The following is a 19803-nucleotide window of genomic DNA, read 5'->3' on the forward strand; positions in this document are numbered from 1 at the left end:
TTACTTTAAATTATAGTAACTTATATCTGTTTAATTTTATTCCAATACATGTTGTCACAAGTTTGTAATGACATCCGATACAATGCTTATATCTGATACACACAATCCTTACTGTTATGTTAAACAAAATACTTTCAATTATAAAATTTATTTAAATATAATTAATTTTTATAATCCAAACAATAATTTATTTAAGTCCAAATAATCTCTTCGATCATCCCCAAATCTATATACAACCGAACTCAAATTTTGATAGATGCTCTCATGCTCCCAAAATATAATTTCAGAAGCTCAAATTACTCAAAATCACTTGTATCAAGCTCTAGCACAAATATGCACACAATACAATTGTTCAGGAGCGGAATGCACATTATTTTTTAGCGCAGTAGGAGTTCGATGACGCCAATTGCCAAAGAAACAAGAAAAGGAATGCCGATGAATACTTCCATGTCTGTCACACCGCCGGGCTAAACTTGTTCGTCTTTGATGAGATCTTTCCCCGAAATACTCATGCATGAGATTACTAAGATTGTCTATCTGAAGCATGATTTCGCGCTCTCCGCGAGCAACGAGTAAAATCTGTTCCCAGATAACAGTTGTCTAAGAAAGTCGATGGAAACAAATGAAACAACAAACAATTTACCAAGATCAAAACTAAACAGAAAATTAAAAAGTTTATACCAACTCATCTAAAAGATCAAGATCTTGAAAAACAATAAAAAAACATGGTATTTTCAAATATTCATAAATGCAGAAAGAATCTCCATCTCAAAGTCTTATTTCCCAACTCTAACTCACGTGCTCATGGTCAAACAAACCCTTCATATCCTGAAATGTTTTCTATGACATCTCTCAAAAAGAACCTGTAAAAGAACCAACACTAACATGGTCCGTTCTTTTCTTGTTTCGTCTTTTTGAGTTTTTGCCCTCTCAGCAGAGGTTTTATCTATATTTAGGAGATTTGGGGTAATAAAATTACCTCTTCCATGAAAGGAGACTCTTTTGCCAACTGGGAAGATGATAAGGAATTGGGTAGATATCATGAACCAGTCGATGAGACATTGTCTGTGCCAGAAACAAAAAGAGAAGTGGGCACGGAGGCATTGCAAGCTTTAGCCCAAATCACCAAATTTTGTAGACTAGCAGACACTTCCTTGCAGAGAATTTTGAATCCAGCTCTTCAATTCGTGATGTAAACTCATCCATTCACTGATTCAGTTTTGAAATTTGGTCAGATAACTGATTGATGATTCCCTGAAAATTGGAAGGTTTATTGTCATGATACTAAATTGTTTTAATCATCACCATAATCTCCATTCTAATAAAACCTTAACATGTAAGACGAGGAGATACAGAAATCTAATGACATAAAACATTAAAGAGCACTGTTAACCAAATATATGCCTGTGAGGTGACCTGATTAGCAAGGGCTGCTAGTGAATCTGGGGTTCTTCCATCATACCTCCTACTGTACAGCAAGTTTTGTCAGCTTTGGTGTACTTTTATCACGCTGTGTAGAGTATGAGTGTGGGATGCCACTGCCAAAAAGGACAAAAATAAATTACATATTGATCTCCTCAAGAAATCGGCACCATAATATTAGGGACATGAAAAAAATATGAAAAGACTAAATGAGAAAACGATCACCAAATTGGGTAATGAGACAAGAAGTAAGAACTATCTTCATCTGTCATAATTTTCTATTTACTACAAGAGGCTAATGGCAAAAAGCAGCATACCGATTGAGGAACTTCGCTCTCCTGTCTCCAGAGGCTAGGATAGAGCTTCTTTAGGACTGGAATCCAAATCATTATCTATACTGAGCTTTGTCTTCAAATAATCAGGTAGTGCCTGTGAAGTTTGAAATAAGATTAAAGATTCCGATGGATGAAATAAACATGAACAATCATGACAATTTCTATGGGGTCGAACCATAACGTCATTTTTCCAATTGAATTTGTTCTATGTAAGTGCGTGGAACAAATGAACCATCCAAATGTTGGATCCGGTTTTCTACACGCCCAAACGCAGCGGAAGTTTTAAAATTTTTATTTATTTTGACAATCAAAATTTGTTTGGACGCTCGTATGATTTTAACAAAACATTCATAGGGAGTTGAAAATTATACCTTTGTGAATTAAATCACTTGGCTCCAACTGATCCGGTATGAACGGATTAGCTCTTGATGATTCCCTACGAACTTTCTTCGATTCTTCTAATTAGGTCCACGACTAGAAGATTTGTTCCTCTTCTAAATTGCACTAGAAATTTAGAAGAACTTTTGCATAGGAGAGAAAAATTGAGAGACGGCTCAAACCCTAACCATAAATCAAGGTGGCCGAATTTCTCACTTTTGAATGGAGGCTCACGTGAGGTTGTGAGGTGGGTGGGCTAGGGTTTTGTCTTTATATGTATTATTTATAATTAATTAAACCCTAATTACATAATTAACATTAATGGGTTTGATTTAATTAATTGAGCTAGTCCAACTAGTTTAATTAATTTAATCAAAGCCCATTAAAACTTTAATTATTTATTATATTGGACTTGTACTCCTACAAGCCCATTAAACATAATACCCACCATATTTAATTTATTAATTAATCAACTCAACTTTTGAGCTTAATAAATTAAATACAGTATAAATTCAACATTTGAATTTATTATTTAAATTATAAATTCAACTATTTGAATTTTTATCACCTCCAAAATTTAATATTTAATAAACCCAACATTTGAGTTTAATAAATTAAATTATCACTTTTATAAATTCAACTACTTGAATTTATTCTCTCAAAATTTATTTATCATAAATTCAACTCCTTGAATTTACTATATAATATAAATTCAACTTCTTGAATTTATTCTCTCTACGGGAACAAACAATCCAGTACTTGTGTGACCCTCAATGGTTCAGGGATACAGCTAGCCGTGGGTTCACAACTCCTTGTGATTCAGAATAACATTTATTCTTATTCGGGCTTACCCTAGTTAGCCCCATTCTATTCATCAACACCTTGATCAAGAATGTCAGAACTCATTTCTGATTGCACCCATCGGATCATGGTAGGAGCGTCTAGTAGCATCGTCCCATGATCCCCTAGGTATCACTGATAGTGCCTGCAAGAACCAGTCGATTATGATTAACGTACAGTACGGTCCCTTCATCTCATATATCCCGATCGAATTTGCAACCATTGGTTCATCGAGGGTTGCATATTAATTCGATAACTATGTGTTACATATAATAGTGGCATCGCGTGTACTATTGGAGAACTCCTTCTCCAACGTACATCTCATACTCTGGCCAGAGATTCCATGCACTATTATTACATCAGATCACATAGGATATCCACACCCGTAGGTGAGCGGTGAATCCCCGACTACAATGCACTGGCTCCTATATGTGTCGCGACTGTACCCAACCTCGCCACCTGATGACTCTCCTGGAGCCGGTAAACGAGTCAAAGCACAGCCCTAGCATATAGAGCCTCAGAGTTGTCTCGGGTCATAAGGACTAATGGTGTACAATCATAACCACGGACTTATCCTCTCGATGAATGATAACCACTTGGAAAGTTCGAGGGAGGGTTGTTCGGTATAATCATCATATGATTACCCATCTGCATGTTTGGACATCTCCATGCCCTTACCAAGAAACGCAGTACACAACATCACAGATGCTAGTCTCAAGCTCAAGCGACCTTTATCCATGTTTTAGGCGGCTGAATCGACTAGGAACGAATTTAGATCATACAGTATTTACAAACGAGTTTCAACATCGAATTACGATTCATTTGTATTAAAGTATGATCAAGGTCTTTATCTATGTTTGATAACATGGGTATACAGATAAAGAATTAACAAACCATGAAATAATGAATTATATTAAAATAAAGATTGTTTATTACACTTGAGTCAATAAAATCCCTAGTCAACAGTTGACTTGTAGGGCATCTACTCTAACAATCTCCCACTTGCCCTAGAGCCAACTACCCATAAACTTTAATCCCATTGCTTCGCGATGCTTCTCAAACAATGGTCCTGGCAAGGGCTTCGTAAGTGGATCGGCAACGTTATCTGCAGAGGGGACTCTTTCGACTGATATGTCTCCCCTTCCCACAATCTCCCGGATGATGTGGAATTTCCTCAGTACATGTTTGGATCGCTGATGAGACCTTGGTTCCTTTGCTTGCGCAACGGCACCAGTGTTGTCGCAGTACACCGGGACTGGATCAACTCCATTAGGAATAACGCCCAACTCTTGGACAAAATTCCTCATCCAAACTGCCTCTTTCGCTGCAGCAGATGCAGCAATGTACTCAGCTTCAGTGGTGGAATCCGCAACGGTGTCTTGCTTGGAACTTTTCCAAGAGACAGCCGCACCATTAAGCATGAATACAAAACCAGAGGTCGATTTCGAATCATCTACATCACATTGGAAGCTAGAATCAGTGTAGCCTTCCAATTTTAATTCTCCACCCCCATAGACCATGAACAAGTTCTTAGTCCTTCTCAAGTACTTAAGAATATCTTTCACGGCCTTCCAATGCATTGGACCAGGGTTCGCCTGATATCTGCTTGTAACACTCAAAGAGTAAGCAACATCAGGACGTGTCGATATCATACCATACATGATACTACCAATGGCTGACGCATATGGAATACGTGTCATCATCTCTATCTCTTCATCAGTTTTGGGACACATAGCTTTAGATAGAGAAATACCATGACACATTGGTAAGTATCCTCTCTTGGACTCTTCCATAGAGAATCGTTTTATAATGGTATCGATATATGTGGCTTGGGTGAGCCCCAACATCCTTTTTGATCTATCTCTATAGATTTGTATTCCTAATACATATGATGCTTCACCCATGTCCTTCATGGAGAATTTACTGGCTAACCATACTTTAGTTGATTGCAGTAATCCTATATCATTCCCAATGAGCAGGATATCATCAACATAAAGTACCAGGAATGTCACTGCACTCCCACTAACTTTCTTGTACACACATGGTTCCTCAGGATTTTTAGCAAAACCAAACTCTTTGATAGTGCTGTCAAATCTGAGGTTCCAACTCCTCGATGCCTGCTTGAGACCATATATTGATCTCTGAAGTTTGCATACCTTATGCTCACTTCCTACTGATGTGTATCCCTCAGGTTGAGACATATAAATTTCTTCTTTGATGTCTCCATTGAGGAATGCAGTCTTTACATCCATTTGCCATATCTCATAGTCATACCATGCTGCTATGGCTAGTAGTATTCTAATGGACTTAAACATAGCTACTGGTGAAAAAGTTTCCTCATAGTCAATTCCTTGCCTTTGAGTATAACCTTTTGCAACCAGTCTTGCTTTGAAGGTCAGTACCTTCCCATCCGCCCCAAGCTTTCTTTTGTAGATCCATTTGCATCCTATGGGAACGATTCCCTCAGGTGGATCCACTAATGTCCAGACTTGGTTTGAATACATAGAGTCCATTTCTGACTGCATGGCTTCAAGCCATTTAGTTGAATCAGTATCAGATATTGCTTCTTTGAAATTCATTGGATCGCATCCAACACAAGGCCCATCATGGCCTTGTCCATGAAGAAGTGTATATCTGGCAGGTGGTCTAATAACTCTATCAGACTTTCTAGGAGCTTGTACTTCAACTACTGGTTCTAGGGGATTAGGTTCAACTTCTAAAGTTGAGGGAGTATCTTGAATTTCTTCAAGTTCTATCATCTTGCCTTTTCTATCTAATAGAAACTCCCTTTCCAAAAAGGTGGCATTTCTTGAAACAAACACTTTTGCTTTATTAGGATGATAAAAATAATATCCAATAGAATTCTTTGGATATCCTACAAAGTAGCACAAAGTGGATCTACTATCCAATTTGTCTCCCACTGTCTGCTTCACATAAGCAGGACATCCTCATATTCTCAAGTAAGAATACTTGGGAGGTTTCCCCATCCATATCTCATATGGTGTTTTATCCACTGCTTTAGTATGGACATTATTCAACAACATTGCCGCAGTTTCAAGCGCAAAACCCCAAAACATTGTAGGCAATTCAGTGAATCCCATCATAGATCGAACCATGTCCATCAATGTTCGATTACGACGTTCAGAAACACCATTCAATTGTGGTGTTGCTGGTGGAGTCCACTGTGAGAGAATCCCATTCTCTTTTAGATAACCCAAAAATTCAGCACTCAAGTATTCTCCACCTCGATCAGATCGAAGTGCCTTAATACTTCTTTCTAGCTGATTTTCTACTTCAGATCTGAACTCTTTGAACCTTTCAAATGCTTCAGATTTATGTTTCATCAAATAAACATACCCATACCTCGAATGGTCATCAGTAAAGGTAATGAAGTAGGAATGCCCAAATTTTGTGCTAACACTTAGCGGGCCACAAACGTCTGTATGGATCAAATCCAATAGACCATGTGCACGTTCTACTTTTCCATTGAATGGAGTCTTAGTCATTTTTCCTTTTAGACAGGACTCACAAGTAGGTAGAGAATTTATGTCTGACAAGTCAAACATGCCTTCTCCCACTAGCTTGTGCATCCTTCTTTGAGAAATATGACCTAGTCTAGCGTGCCACATTTGTGCGGGATTTGGATTTTCTATTTCTCTTTTGTTTGTTGTTGTTTTCGTATGCGCTTGGACATTGTTTAAAGGAATCTCTTTCAATTTTAAGTTATAGAGATCATTTGTTAATTCTCCAGTTCCAATCAAACATTCATTCTTGTATAAATTGCAAACACCTTTAGCAAAAACACAAGAATAACCATCCCTATCAAGCATAGAAATAGAAATAATGTTTTTAACCAATTCAGGAACAAATAAAACATCTCTCAAAAATAACTTAAAATTATTGTCCAAAATTAAAGTAACGTCTCCAATGGCAGTAGCAGCAACCCTTGCTCCATTTCCTAGTCTTAGAAAGGTCTCACCATCTCTAAGCCTCTTGCTTCTTCCCATCACCTGCAAATCATTGCATAGATGAGAATCACATCCGGTATCCAATACCCAAGAAGAGGAATTAATAGAAACATTAACTTCAATATAAAACATACCATGGCCAGAACGCTTCTGGGCAAGATACTCCGCGCAATTACGCCTCCAGTGTCCAGGCTTGTTGCAGTGGAAACAGATTTGTTCTGACTTGTCAGGCTTTGTGGGCCCCGGATTAGGTTTCTTGTATGGCTTTTTGTTAGGCTTGTTCTTCTTTGGAGGGGCAGAACGCTTCTTGCCTTTGTATGGGGTTCCCTTTTTCGTGCCGGACGAAGAACCCACTAGAAAAACAGGCTTATCCTTTTTGATTGTGGCCTCATAACTAGTAAGCATATTGACCAACTCTTCAAGGGTGGCCTCAAGCTTATTCATATTAAAGTTAACCACAAATCCATCGAACGAAGAGGGCAGAGACAGCAAGAGAATATCAGTCGAGAGCTCACTAGGGATAACCAAGTCGAGTCCCACCAACTTCTCGATGAGCCCAATCATCCTAACACCATGCTCATGGACCGAAGCCCCATCTCGCAAGCGTGTAGTCATGAGTTCTTTAACAACAGCATATCTCTCTGAACGAGTTTGTACAGCATACAATTCTTTCAGATGTAAGTGAATGTCAGCAGCATTCACAGCCTCCTCGAACCGCTTCTGCAGTTCATTCGACATAGAAGCCAACATGTAGCTCTTAGCTTGAATGTCATGGTCCCACCATTTTTCAAGCTCAGCCAATTTAGTCGGAGTGGCATTTGAAGGTGCTTCCTTCGGTGGCTTCTTATCAAGCACATACAGAATCTTTTCCGAGTTCAGAACAATCTTTAAATTTCGAAACCAGTCATTATAGTTAGGGCCAGTCAATTTGTTTTGATCGAGAATGATTGAAAGCGGGTTACGAGTAGACATCGTATATATACTGAAAATGAAAACAGATAAATGTTACTGATAATTTTAAAATAATTCTAAGATATAAAATATGGATTTCATTTTATAAATTACCCTCCCACTATTTTGACATTTCCACCACCCTCTGATGAAAAAGGGAAATCGTATTTCCTTAGTAGGCACGTAGAGTCCAATTAGCCAATTATAATCCCGAATAATATCAGCCAATTATAATTTCTAAAAGGTAGAGTCCAATTGCATCCCTATGCAACCTCCGCGTGTTTTGCCTCACGTTTAATAAGGACCCAATAATATGACGCCGTTTATTTTCACGTGTCAAACCAACCCATCAATATTGAATTGTAGTGGACGGTCGCCATGAGTTCCCCCAATAATATGAGCCGAAGTCATGGGAGTTCCACTCAATTCACATCATATGTCCGGTGGAAGTCACAGTTTTCCGGCGTACAGGCCTCCCCAATAATATGAGCCAGACACTGTCCGCGGGTAGCGATCAACATGCAACCACGGTTGATGGAAGGCAAGGAAAAATTAAACTCTTTTAATTTTTACTTATTCGGTTTGATATAAATTTTGAATCATATTCAAAATGAGGGATTTTAATTAAAAAAATTTGTCTCATCATTTTATTTGAAAATCGCGTGCCACGAGTTTGTATGTTTGCCGGATTCATGCAACTATATTATATAATAATATACATACATGCATACTACTATATATCACATATATCATAATATGACATTCAACAATAAATAAGGATGATCGATTGCCAACACTAATAGATCCATGTGAGCCATACATGGATCCAGGTCCAAACCTAGGTGAATGCAGGGATGCAAATGCAACTTATTACAAAAGCTTCCAATATTTTACATGTCTTCATCTTGATCATCGGGCCCACCATCTTCCAGTCTTGATCTCCCACTACTTCTAATTATTACATTTGAATAGCCATGGCACATAAGGGATACATCTCATGGGGGTGGGAACGGGCCATAAACCAGGCCCACTTTAATAATATCAAATATTATAAAATTGAATAAAAACAGTAAAATATCCTAACATACACCTAACACATTGGTCAAGGCTCTCGATCATCCTTCATGCATTTAATATCAAATATTAACATCAATTTAATTAAACAATTTAATTAATTGATAAATCATATATCTAATAATTTTATCACTAACCACCACAATTATTAAAGAATTTAATAAATTAAATAAACTCTTTTATTTAATTTCCAATTAAATCAATAATAATTGATTTCTTATAAAACTCATTTTTACCATAAATAATTAAAATCATATTCTAATTATTTATTTTACAAGAAAATTATTAATTTTCCAAAAATTAATTTTCCAAAATAAAAATTGAATCAATTTCAAAAATATCAATTTTCCCCATAATTTTGAAAAATCAGAAAATTGCACCCCGGGCCCAAACAATTCAAGCCCATCAATTTTGCACGCTTCCCGAGACGATCCCGGGTCGTCGCCCCCGCTGCCCGCCCGCTGCCCGAACGTTTCGGGCAGTGGCAGCAACCTGTGCGCGCAGGCGCGCACAGGTGCGCGCAACGCCGCGCGCAGCGTGCGGACGCTCCGCACGCTGCGCCGCGTTGTGCGCCGCGCGGGGCGGCGCACAGCGTGCGGACGTTCCGCACGCTGCGCCGCTCTGCGCGCGCACGCTGCGCGTTCCTGCGCGCAGCCCTGCGCGGGGTCTGCCCGGAACAGTTCCGGGCAGATCGCGAAATTTTTTTTTTTTTTTTGTTTTTCCGAAAAATTTAATTTTTATGGTGCATCAATATTTCTGAAAATTTTCTTGTGTGGTTAGAAACAAATTATTCAATATAATTTAAATCATACGATTCAGAAAACCTGGCTCTGATACCACTGTTGGATCCGGTTTTCTACACGCCCAAACGCAGCGGAAGTTTTAAAATTTTTATTTATTTTGACAATCAAAATTTGTTTGGACGCTCGTATGATTTTAACAAAACATTCATAGGGAGTTGAAAATTATACCTTTGTGAATTAAATCACTTGGCTCCAACTGATCCGGTATGAACGGATTAGCTCTTGATGATTCCCTACGAACTTTCTTCGATTCTTCTAATTAGGTCCACGACTAGAAGATTTGTTCCTCTTCTAAATTGCACTAGAAATTTAGAAGAACTTTTGCATAGGAGAGAAAAATTGAGAGACGGCTCAAACCCTAACCATAAATCAAGGTGGCCGAATTTCTCACTTTTGAATGGAGGCTCACGTGAGGTTGTGAGGTGGGTGGGCTAGGGTTTTGTCTTTATATGTATTATTTATAATTAATTAAACCCTAATTACATAATTAACATTAATGGGTTTGATTTAATTAATTGAGCTAGTCCAACTAGTTTAATTAATTTAATCAAAGCCCATTAAAACTTTAATTATTTATTATATTGGACTTGTACTCCTACAAGCCCATTAAACATAATACCCACCATATTTAATTTATTAATTAATCAACTCAACTTTTGAGCTTAATAAATTAAATACAGTATAAATTCAACATTTGAATTTATTATTTAAATTATAAATTCAACTATTTGAATTTTTATCACCTCCAAAATTTAATATTTAATAAACCCAACATTTGAGTTTAATAAATTAAATTATCACTTTTATAAATTCAACTACTTGAATTTATTCTCTCAAAATTTATTTATCATAAATTCAACTCCTTGAATTTACTATATAATATAAATTCAACTTCTTGAATTTATTCTCTCTACGGGAACAAACAATCCAGTACTTGTGTGACCCTCAATGGTTCAGGGATACAGCTAGCCGTGGGTTCACAACTCCTTGTGATTCAGAATAACATTTATTCTTATTCGGGCTTACCCTAGTTAGCCCCATTCTATTCATCAACACCTTGATCAAGAATGTCAGAACTCATTTCTGATTGCACCCATCGGATCATGGTAGGAGCGTCTAGTAGCATCGTCCCATGATCCCCTAGGTATCACTGATAGTGCCTGCAAGAACCAGTCGATTATGATTAACGTACAGTACGGTCCCTTCATCTCATATATCCCGATCGAATTTGCAACCATTGGTTCATCGAGGGTTGCATATTAATTCGATAACTATGTGTTACATATAATAGTGGCATCGCGTGTACTATTGGAGAACTCCTTCTCCAACGTACATCTCATACTCTGGCCAGAGATTCCATGCACTATTATTACATCAGATCACATAGGATATCCACACCCGTAGGTGAGCGGTGAATCCCCGACTACAATGCACTGGCTCCTATATGTGTCGCGACTGTACCCAACCTCGCCACCTGATGACTCTCCTGGAGCCGGTAAACGAGTCAAAGCACAGCCCTAGCATATAGAGCCTCAGAGTTGTCTCGGGTCATAAGGACTAATGGTGTACAATCATAACCACGGACTTATCCTCTCGATGAATGATAACCACTTGGAAAGTTCGAGGGAGGGTTGTTCGGTATAATCATCATATGATTACCCATCTGCATGTTTGGACATCTCCATGCCCTTACCAAGAAACGCAGTACACAACATCACAGATGCTAGTCTCAAGCTCAAGCGACCTTTATCCATGTTTTAGGCGGCTGAATCGACTAGGAACGAATTTAGATCATACAGTATTTACAAACGAGTTTCAACATCGAATTACGATTCATTTGTATTAAAGTATGATCAAGGTCTTTATCTATGTTTGATAACATGGGTATACAGATAAAGAATTAACAAACCATGAAATAATGAATTATATTAAAATAAAGATTGTTTATTACACTTGAGTCAATAAAATCCCTAGTCAACAGTTGACTTGTAGGGCATCTACTCTAACACCAAACCCAACTCCTCGGCCACATATTTCACATACAACCGATCTCTTCCTTGCACCTGTGTACAAAATCAGTCATGGGTGAAGTTAAAAAAACGAGGGCTGCTCAGACAAGAATGAGACCTAAGAGATAACATAATATTATCATAGAGGAAACTGCCTGAAACAAAAGAAAAGAACAAATACACTTTGACAATCTTGTATCGTTAAAAGTATAAAAATGAAAATGTTAGGCTTGATTTCCCATTTACATTAACCTTCCGTCTTACTCATGACTCCAGCTAGATCATATGACCTGATTCAAAAATTCATTAAAAAACTTCTTGCAGGGAGAACATCAGAAATAGATTAACTTTGTGTTGATCCTGGAGTCAACCACCAAAACATTAAACAAGATAATACACAGAAAACAATTAGACTGATATCGTACCTGGATACTTGTGATTTAGTTGCTCTAGCCAATCAGTTCTTACACAAATTTAATCATTGGAGAAAACATGGCTGCTTCTTTTAAGGATGGAAGCTATTGTATACACCAGTGTCAGCAGCCCACCAAGAAGGCGTATGCTGACTTCAAAAGTAATTCGTGGTGATACAATGAAGGGACTGTCCGTGGCCCATTCCTGAAAGTAATGACATTATAAAATAGTATCCCAGGAGGCCTGCAACAAGGATAAATGTAAGTAGGAACCTTAAGTCTCAAACATTCAAACCTCAAACATGAGATTGTATTTGCCATCCCTGTTCCTAATTCTCAAATAAGATTGGCATGCCTCAAGATCTTCACCAGGTGGAAGAAGATAAATATCATAAGTTTCCTCAGTAATTTCTTTATAATCTCCAGAAAAGACATCCTCAATTTGATCCACTGTAACTGCCCTTTTTGACTATAGCAAGACCAAAATCAAACTCAAAGTAGATTACAGATACCTGCAAAATATTTAGTTGCACGGTAGCCAGAAGCTGAAGACTCACCTTTAAAATATACATCAGATTCTGAAATCCAGAGAATGGATTAAATTTAATAGTGATTTTTATATGAGCTATTCGTAGATCTGGCTCAATATAAGCCTTGTACATGGGATATACCTGCGGCAAAGGATACCATAAGATCCTGTAGTGCATCATCAGTAAAACTAAGATTTAGCATAATAATTGAGCTACATATATCATGGAGACAATTCTGTAGGAAAGACATACACTATTTCTGATATCTGGTGATTTATCTCTTCAGGTTCTTGTCCAGCCCGTTGGATATCCCTCAGAACACGTTTTACAAGGTCAAAGTGCACTCCAGCGGTAAAAGAGACACGGAGGTCTAGAAAAGGCCGTATTTTTCACTCAATGCATATATCCCCTTCTATAATAACAATGCGGGCGTAGAAGTTACTAAATAAATTTTTCGGAGTTTAAACCAAACACTTGAAGTTAAGATAAAATACAGTTAATAGTTAGGCAACAATGTAAAAACACGAGTTTGAAATTAAAGATAAATACAAGAAACACATATGGCAAATAATAGGAAGGAGGCGATGAGAATAAGGAGTGTACAAAGCACCAAATTAGAGTGAAAAAGTGGAAAAGTGAACTGCCTTTCACATCAAACTACAGAAAGTAAAGGTAGAGAAATTGCTATCATACTTTTGAGTCAGTGTACAAAGCACCAAATTAGAGTGAAGCTGAATCAACAATCTCACATGCACGCTATGTTCTTCAAAAGAGTGAGAATATGGAGATAAGCAAAAAAATAGAGAGGATCTAGACACCGAAAAGGCCAAGAATCAAGCAGTAACGTCCCACAGCCATAGTGCACATGCTGCACAGTGCTAATAGACAAATCCATAAAGAAACACATAACTGAGCATAATTAAATCAGACTAATACACTTTCAAACTTGAAAATATATCAGTACTTTATCTTCCCATTGTGCTTGGATCCTAATGCAGGCCGAACATAATCAGTACAAACACCGCCAACAAAAAAAATACAGCTTTAAAGTATGACAATTCATCGTTTCCTTAAAACGAGGCCCAATCACGAAGTCATTAAAGTCCATATTTTATTATATAACTACCCTTCTCAACAAACTGAATTATTTCGAGTCCTAATTTTGACAATGCCCATAAGCTTAGCTTATTCTAGTTAGAGTTGGACGGTTCTCCTCAATCCTAGACTGTGACTACTCAAAGCAAATATCTTGCGGAAAATCAGACATAAGACACATCGATTATCTATTTATATCCACAACAATATAAAACTTTTTCTTTCACAAAATCATAAACTTGTTAAGGGAGATTAAATCAAGAATCATAATACTAGTGTACAAGTAATAAAACTGAAAATTCAATTAATGGAATACTAAACACACCAAAACAACATATTAAACTTCAAACAATATCCAAAAAGAAAAAATTCTGACTCCTAAATCATTTCTTGAAATTCAAAGTAATCAGCTGATACGAATCAAAGGCCGGCGGCGGTAAGGAAAATGAGAAGGTTGCAAGCTGACGCATGCAAACTTAGACGGGCGTCATCTTGATGCTTCAGTCGGCGGAAATTCATGAATGATCACCAACCTTTTTAGAAAAAAAGTCAAGAAAGTACTGATCTTGATGCGGATTGCGGCCTTTGGGTTTTGATAAAAAAATTAAGCAGCTTGCAGCTGATACCGCTTGCTAGAATTCAGGTAAAGGAAATGGCCGAGAATGCCTGTGTGATAAAGATGGGTTGATTCGTCTACTCGAGTTCGAAGTTTGTTGGAGCTTGCAAAGTGAACTAACTCGAAGGTGGTTAAATTCTCCGTTATCCTTTTAAAAATAAATAATAATAGTATCGGGTATATAAACAAATTCAAGTAAACAATATCTATATCTATATACCTATAAAAGTGTGGATGAAGGGTATTGTTTTCTAATTGTGCAATGACATAATTAATCTTTTATTCACACTTCAAGATTAGAATGTAACTCCTACATTAATTTTATCAAATAACTCATCTTTATACTACATTTAAATGTTTTATCCTTTTAATTCTCTCTGCATGTTTTTCCAATGATTTTATTGTAATTTTGTAATTATATTTTTATTGCAATTTCTAATTAAGTAATAAATTATAGTATCACAAAAATATATATGAATGTCTACTCCTTTTGTTATATTTCAAATTTTAATGTTTAAAATCATATAGTTTCAAATCTATATTTAATAATTATTATATGAATTTATTTGATATTTACCATATAATCTTATTTGAATGCGCGTTTTTTTTACATATATTGATTTATTTATTATTTTAAAACTTATTTCACAAGAAATTAACAGTCATCTTAGTTTACGAAAGATCGATATATAGAATTTATTATCCATGATATATAGAATTGTAAAAATAAAAAGTAAAAAAAAATTTAAGAGGTTAAATTAATATACGTGATGCATATTAGAAAATCATACTAATAGTTTAAAATCTATATCTAATAATTATTAAATGATTTTATTTGATATTTACCATATATTCTTATTTGAATGTGCATTTCTTTACATATATTGATTTATTTATTATTTTAAAACTTATTTAACAAGAAAATAATAGTCATTAATGTTAGTCTACCAAATATCGATATATAGAATTTATTATCCATGATATATAATTGTACAAATAAAAAGTAAAAAAATTCTTTTGGAAGTTAGATTAAATATTATGAATTATATTTTGCTATCAATATTACTATTTCATTTGTTTTAATATTTTTTTTATGAGTTAATCATGGTGATTTTAAATTTATAATTGGAAAATTTTTCTATCATCCACACATTTATATGTATAGAGAATGAAATAATTTTTTTTTAAATGGAATATGACATAATTAAATATTATATGAAAAATTGATAACGGAAAAAAGTCATCTTTACATATATTAATTTATTAATTATTTTAAAATTTATTTAACAAAAATTAATAGTCATCAATGTTACTCTACGAAAAATCGATATATAAAATTTATCATCCATGATATAGAATTGTAAAAATAAAAAGTAAAAAAAAAAAATTAAGAGGTTAAATTAAATATTATGAATTATATTTTACTATCAATATTACTATTTCATTTGTATTAATATTGTTTTTATGAGTTAGTCATAGTGATTTTAAATTGATAATTATTTGTCTTTAGTACGCTTTGCTTTTGTAGATTATGATTTATACATTGATAAAATACATAATTTGGTTGATTTTTAGGTTATTATGATTTATACGTTGTGTTTGAATATATAATTTTTTTTATAAAATTTTGTTTCAGTTCATTTTGTTCTATATATTATGTTCATTATAATTTATTATATAACATAAAATCAACTGCTTGAATTTTAATTTGGGAAACAATTTTGAAAGTAAGTTTATAAGTTCTTATAAATCGTCTAATATAATAAGAAATTAAGCTCAGATAAATAATAAAATGATTCAAATTATTTTTTAAAAAATCATATTATTTTAATTTTTATAATATAATTGAAATTACGTATGCATCATGCTACTTACTGATAAATAAATGGATAAAAGATCTTGCCCCTCGATTCTTGATTTCATACCCCTCGCAGCCGTTACATCCCGATGAATAAAAGGCCAGCCTCCTGCTACGCCGTGCCAAGGTAGCGTCTCTCTATTATTACACTGACTTTTACCAGATTAAGGAAAAAGAACATGAACCCGATTGCCTTACATTGAACATTGATTTTTGAATGTCTTGAAATTTGATTTTTGTCCGGAATTTGAGCTGTTCCATTCTTGGGTCTGCTTTGTGATTCTTTCATTTTTCCTTCCATTAAGTTTTATATTTAGCTCGAACCCATTAAGTCAGTTTCGTTCGTGGTTCTTATTGGATGACATCCGAACTTCCACCTTTAGGCTCTAGTGTTCTCATTTTACTGATTTCAGCTTCTGCTGTATAATTGTAATGACTGAGTTCGTTTTTGTTTTAGTTTCAGATTTCTAAACTTGGTTTCTGTTGTGAGACGTTAAGGAGTCAGTCTACATAAGATAGATGCTACAACAGTTACCACCAATTGCTGTCTCTCCATGGATCCCACTAAACAAGGGTAGACCATTAACTATATTCTTAAGATTCTGGTTATTGATTGGACTTCAGACTTGTCTGTAAGTTGACGTGTGCATATGTATATATGCATATGTATGTATGTAAATATGCTTTTATGTATATGTCCGAGTGCATTGTTTACAGAAATCGAGCTTTAAACAAATGTGACCGCTGCTCAATTGACGTTATCTTTTTCTTTCAGGTTCTTCACTTAGGTTGGTGAAATTTAAGTTGTCTCAGTTTCCTGTACCAATGTCATGTATCCATGGGCTAAAGGTGATTGCATACATTTAAGTCACGTTCTTTGATTTGTTTTTATGCATATAGAGCGTATTCTCGATTAGTAGCTGAAGAACAAATTTGGCCTGGCTTGTTGGTGTGCTTCCGAAACTCTTAGCTCGAGTTGTGTAGAAAAATTAAGCCCTCTTCACAGGTAATTTTGAATGTGAAGTGCAAAGATTTCACAGTTTAGCACCATTATTTGCAATTTGCTCCCTCTCTTCCCATAGTGATATTCAAGGAGTAGAATACTTCAAGTTCCTGTTCAATCCCTTATACCTCTTGCTAGTTAAAGATTCTGTCCTTAAAGCGTGTTGACTGAAATTACATTTAGAATTCCGTTACCATTCCAGATTGCCAGATACATGCAAAATTAAGATTAGAACATGATTTTACTGGATAAATGGGCAGTTAGAGAAAACAATGGAGGTGATTAAAATTACCACTTGCCATGCCCTCTCTGTTTTTTTCTTATAATTGCTGGCTGCGTATTAGTTTGCTCAATTAGTTGTTTCTGCTGTTATAATAATATTTTGCAAGCAGGATTTGCAGACTGGTGGGAAGAATGCGGAAAAGCTACCAGTTAGAGGTTTTAAGTGGCGCTTGGTTATTGCTTATGATGGCACCCGTTTTTCAGGTTTTGTGCTCGTGTTGTTTTCTTCATCTCTCTGGTTAAAATATTTTTCTAAATATTGCTGAATACTGGTGGTTGTTACAATATTGTTTTCTAACTTGCATTCTTATCATGTTCCTCCCTGGGAGGAATCAAAGATTTATCACTTTTTGCAGTTCACAAACTTTGAATTTTACTCTGTTAAGTTGATTCTAGCTATGCAATTATACTTGAGGGTGCTGATTGTATGTAGGGTGGCAATACCAGCAATCGACGCCAACGGTCCAATGTATTGTTGAAGAAGCTTTGACTCGAACTACAAAATTAGGACGGGAAGAACTTCAGTTGGTTGGTGCGAGTCGAACAGATGCGGGAGTTCATGCCTGGTGCCAGGTATGTTTAGTTACACAGGCATTCATGAGTTTTGACATAATTACAGAAGCCCATTATTAATTACCAAGAAACACACTCTTATGATTTGGCTAACTTTACACCACGTCGCAGGATGTTGGTTCATTCAATCTCATCCAGTGTTCCTTGAAATAAGCCAAACTTCGAAACTGTTGATGTGAAATATTGATGTTAAGCTTTGACAAATCTTTGTGAGTGTGGAATCACTGAAAAAAGATAAATTTCACGAAAAATGTTTGTATTTTAGGTGGCGCACTTTATTACGCCTTTCAACTATGACAACTTGGAAAGCATTCACAGAGCACTAAATGGTATTCTTCCCTCTGACATCAGAATCAGAGAGATCAGCTCCGCAGTGCATGAATTTCATGCTCGTTTTTCAGTTAAGAGCAAGATTTATGGCTACAAAATTTACAATGGCACCATCATGGACCCATTTCTCAGGCACTATGCTTACCACAGTGTTTATAAACTCAATACAGCTGCCATGAGGGATGCTGCAAAGCATTTTGTGGGAACCCACGACTTCTCTGCATTTTCCAATGCATCACGCAACGATAGGACACCGAATCCAGTGAAGAATATCTTCTGTTTTTATGTGAATGAAATGGTACTTCTTAAATAGAGTAAAATTTCATTCCCTTTTTCTTTACGATTATGAAGCTCAATATTCTACCGTCTTTTCGTATAACTTTGGAGCTGGGACTCTATCTTTTATAACATAAAATGTTTTTATAGATCAGATGAACTTATGCAATAAGATGAAATCATGTGTATTTTATTAATCGTCGCTAAACTTTGGATTTAACAAATCTCTCTTTTCTGTAGGGACCTCTTTTTCAAGTAGAAGTTGAAGGATCTGGTTTTCTATATAGACAAGTTCGGAACATGGTATTTGAGTTTTCATCCCTATTTTCCTATCTAAAAATCCCTCTCAAAACTAATGGATGAAATTCATCATGATTCTGTCGACAAATGTAAAGTTCTGTTTTTTCATGTGAATGGTAATGATCATTTTTCGCCTACGTTCATAGGTTGCATTGTTGCTTCAAGTTGGGAGAGAAGCCGCTTCGCCTGACATTGTTCCCAAGATTTTGGCATCCCGTGACCGAAAAGAACTCGCGAAGCACGCCTTGTTTGTTCCTCCTCATGGTCTGTGTCTCATGGATATCAAGTACAATGAAGAACATCTTCATCTTCCCCCTGATGCCCCCCCAACTAGTTTTGGCAGACATAATAGTTTTAGGAAATGCAAGCTCTCATGTTATTGATGACTTCCTTTCGGTTATATTGGATATAACAGGGAAAAGATTAGCTTATCTCCTGTTGTTTCTTCTGTCGTCCATTTTTTTTTTAATTTCATTAATGTATTTTTAGAGAATCCGATGCAATTTATGAAAAAAAAATTGAATTCTGTTTTGTTAAAAATTAATTTTTAAACATATTTATTGACAAATTACACAAATATATTTTAACATAGACCAATGTCCATTTTTTGTTGTATATAAGTAGAATGTATAAAGATCGGTGAGACGTGTCAACCATTATCATATTTACAATAATTAGTAATATTTTTAGTATAAAAAATAATATTTTTTCATGAGTGATTGAAATCGATCTATTTTTTGAGATTGT

The 19803-nt window shown here is 35.6% G+C and overlaps 2 protein-coding genes across 7 annotated transcripts; one reads left to right on the top strand and one right to left on the bottom strand.

Moving 5' to 3' along the window:
- Positions 1-213: 213 nt before the first annotated feature.
- On the bottom strand, positions 214-16487 carry LOC140820292 (inorganic pyrophosphatase TTM1-like). Of its 4 annotated transcripts, XR_012115408.1 has the most exons (10): positions 16360-16487; positions 12751-13380; positions 12489-12662; positions 12206-12398; positions 11780-11834; positions 1933-1992; positions 1740-1851; positions 1417-1538; positions 682-1254; positions 214-579 (listed from the first exon to the last, which is right to left on the bottom strand). XR_012115408.1 is itself a non-coding variant. In XM_073180635.1 (5 exons), the coding sequence occupies exons 2-4, from the start codon at positions 12901-12903 to the stop codon at positions 12255-12257; spliced, it is 471 nt and encodes a 156-aa protein (XP_073036736.1). In that variant the 5' UTR covers positions 12904-13380; positions 16360-16487; the 3' UTR covers positions 11786-12097; positions 12206-12254. The 4 variants fall into 4 exon arrangements, 2 of the variants coding, with proteins under 2 accessions (XP_073036736.1, XP_073036735.1); XM_073180635.1 differs by lacking the exons at positions 214-579; positions 682-1254; positions 1417-1538; positions 1740-1851; positions 1933-1992 and having other exon boundaries at positions 11786-12097; XR_012115409.1 differs by lacking the exons at positions 214-579; positions 682-1254; positions 1417-1538; positions 1740-1851; positions 1933-1992 and having other exon boundaries at positions 11816-11834; positions 12033-12398.
- On the top strand, positions 13408-19508 carry LOC140820290 (uncharacterized). 3 transcript variants are annotated; one of them, XM_073180629.1, is made up of 9 exons: positions 13408-14561; positions 16369-16419; positions 16750-16866; positions 17068-17141; positions 17688-17781; positions 18011-18150; positions 18416-18778; positions 18997-19059; positions 19203-19508. In XM_073180629.1, the coding sequence occupies exons 3-9, from the start codon at positions 16812-16814 to the stop codon at positions 19437-19439; spliced, it is 1026 nt and encodes a 341-aa protein (XP_073036730.1). In that variant the 5' UTR covers positions 13408-14561; positions 16369-16419; positions 16750-16811; the 3' UTR covers positions 19440-19508. The 3 variants fall into 3 exon arrangements, with proteins under 3 accessions (XP_073036730.1, XP_073036731.1, XP_073036732.1); XM_073180630.1 differs by lacking the exon at positions 16369-16419; XM_073180631.1 differs by lacking the exons at positions 13408-14561; positions 16369-16419 and having other exon boundaries at positions 17697-17781.
- The last annotated feature ends 295 nt before the right edge of the window (positions 19509-19803 follow it).

The sequence above is a fragment of the Primulina eburnea genome, chromosome 18, assembly GCF_022965805.1.
Source record: "Primulina eburnea isolate SZY01 chromosome 18, ASM2296580v1, whole genome shotgun sequence".
NCBI lineage: Eukaryota > Viridiplantae > Streptophyta > Magnoliopsida > Lamiales > Gesneriaceae > Primulina > Primulina eburnea.

Excerpts from the sequence above, each read along its gene's own strand:
- LOC140820292 (XM_073180635.1), bottom strand. The coding sequence starts at position 12,903 with ATGATGCACTACAGGATCTTATGGTATCCTTTGCCGCAGGTATATCCC. Across the intron at positions 12,663-12,750 it reads ATCTGATGTATATTTTAAAG|TCAAAAAGGGCAGTTACAGT; the intron begins GTGAGTCTTCAG and ends GTCTTGCTATAG. Across the intron at positions 12,399-12,488 it reads AATACAATCTCATGTTTGAG|GAATGGGCCACGGACAGTCC; the intron begins GTTTGAATGTTT and ends CATTACTTTCAG.
- LOC140820290 (XM_073180629.1), top strand. The coding sequence starts at position 16,812 with ATGCTACAACAGTTACCACCAATTGCTGTCTCTCCATGGATCCCACTA. Across the intron at positions 18,779-18,996 it reads GTTTTTATGTGAATGAAATG|GGACCTCTTTTTCAAGTAGA; the intron begins GTACTTCTTAAA and ends TCTTTTCTGTAG. Across the intron at positions 19,060-19,202 it reads ATAGACAAGTTCGGAACATG|GTTGCATTGTTGCTTCAAGT; the intron begins GTATTTGAGTTT and ends CTACGTTCATAG.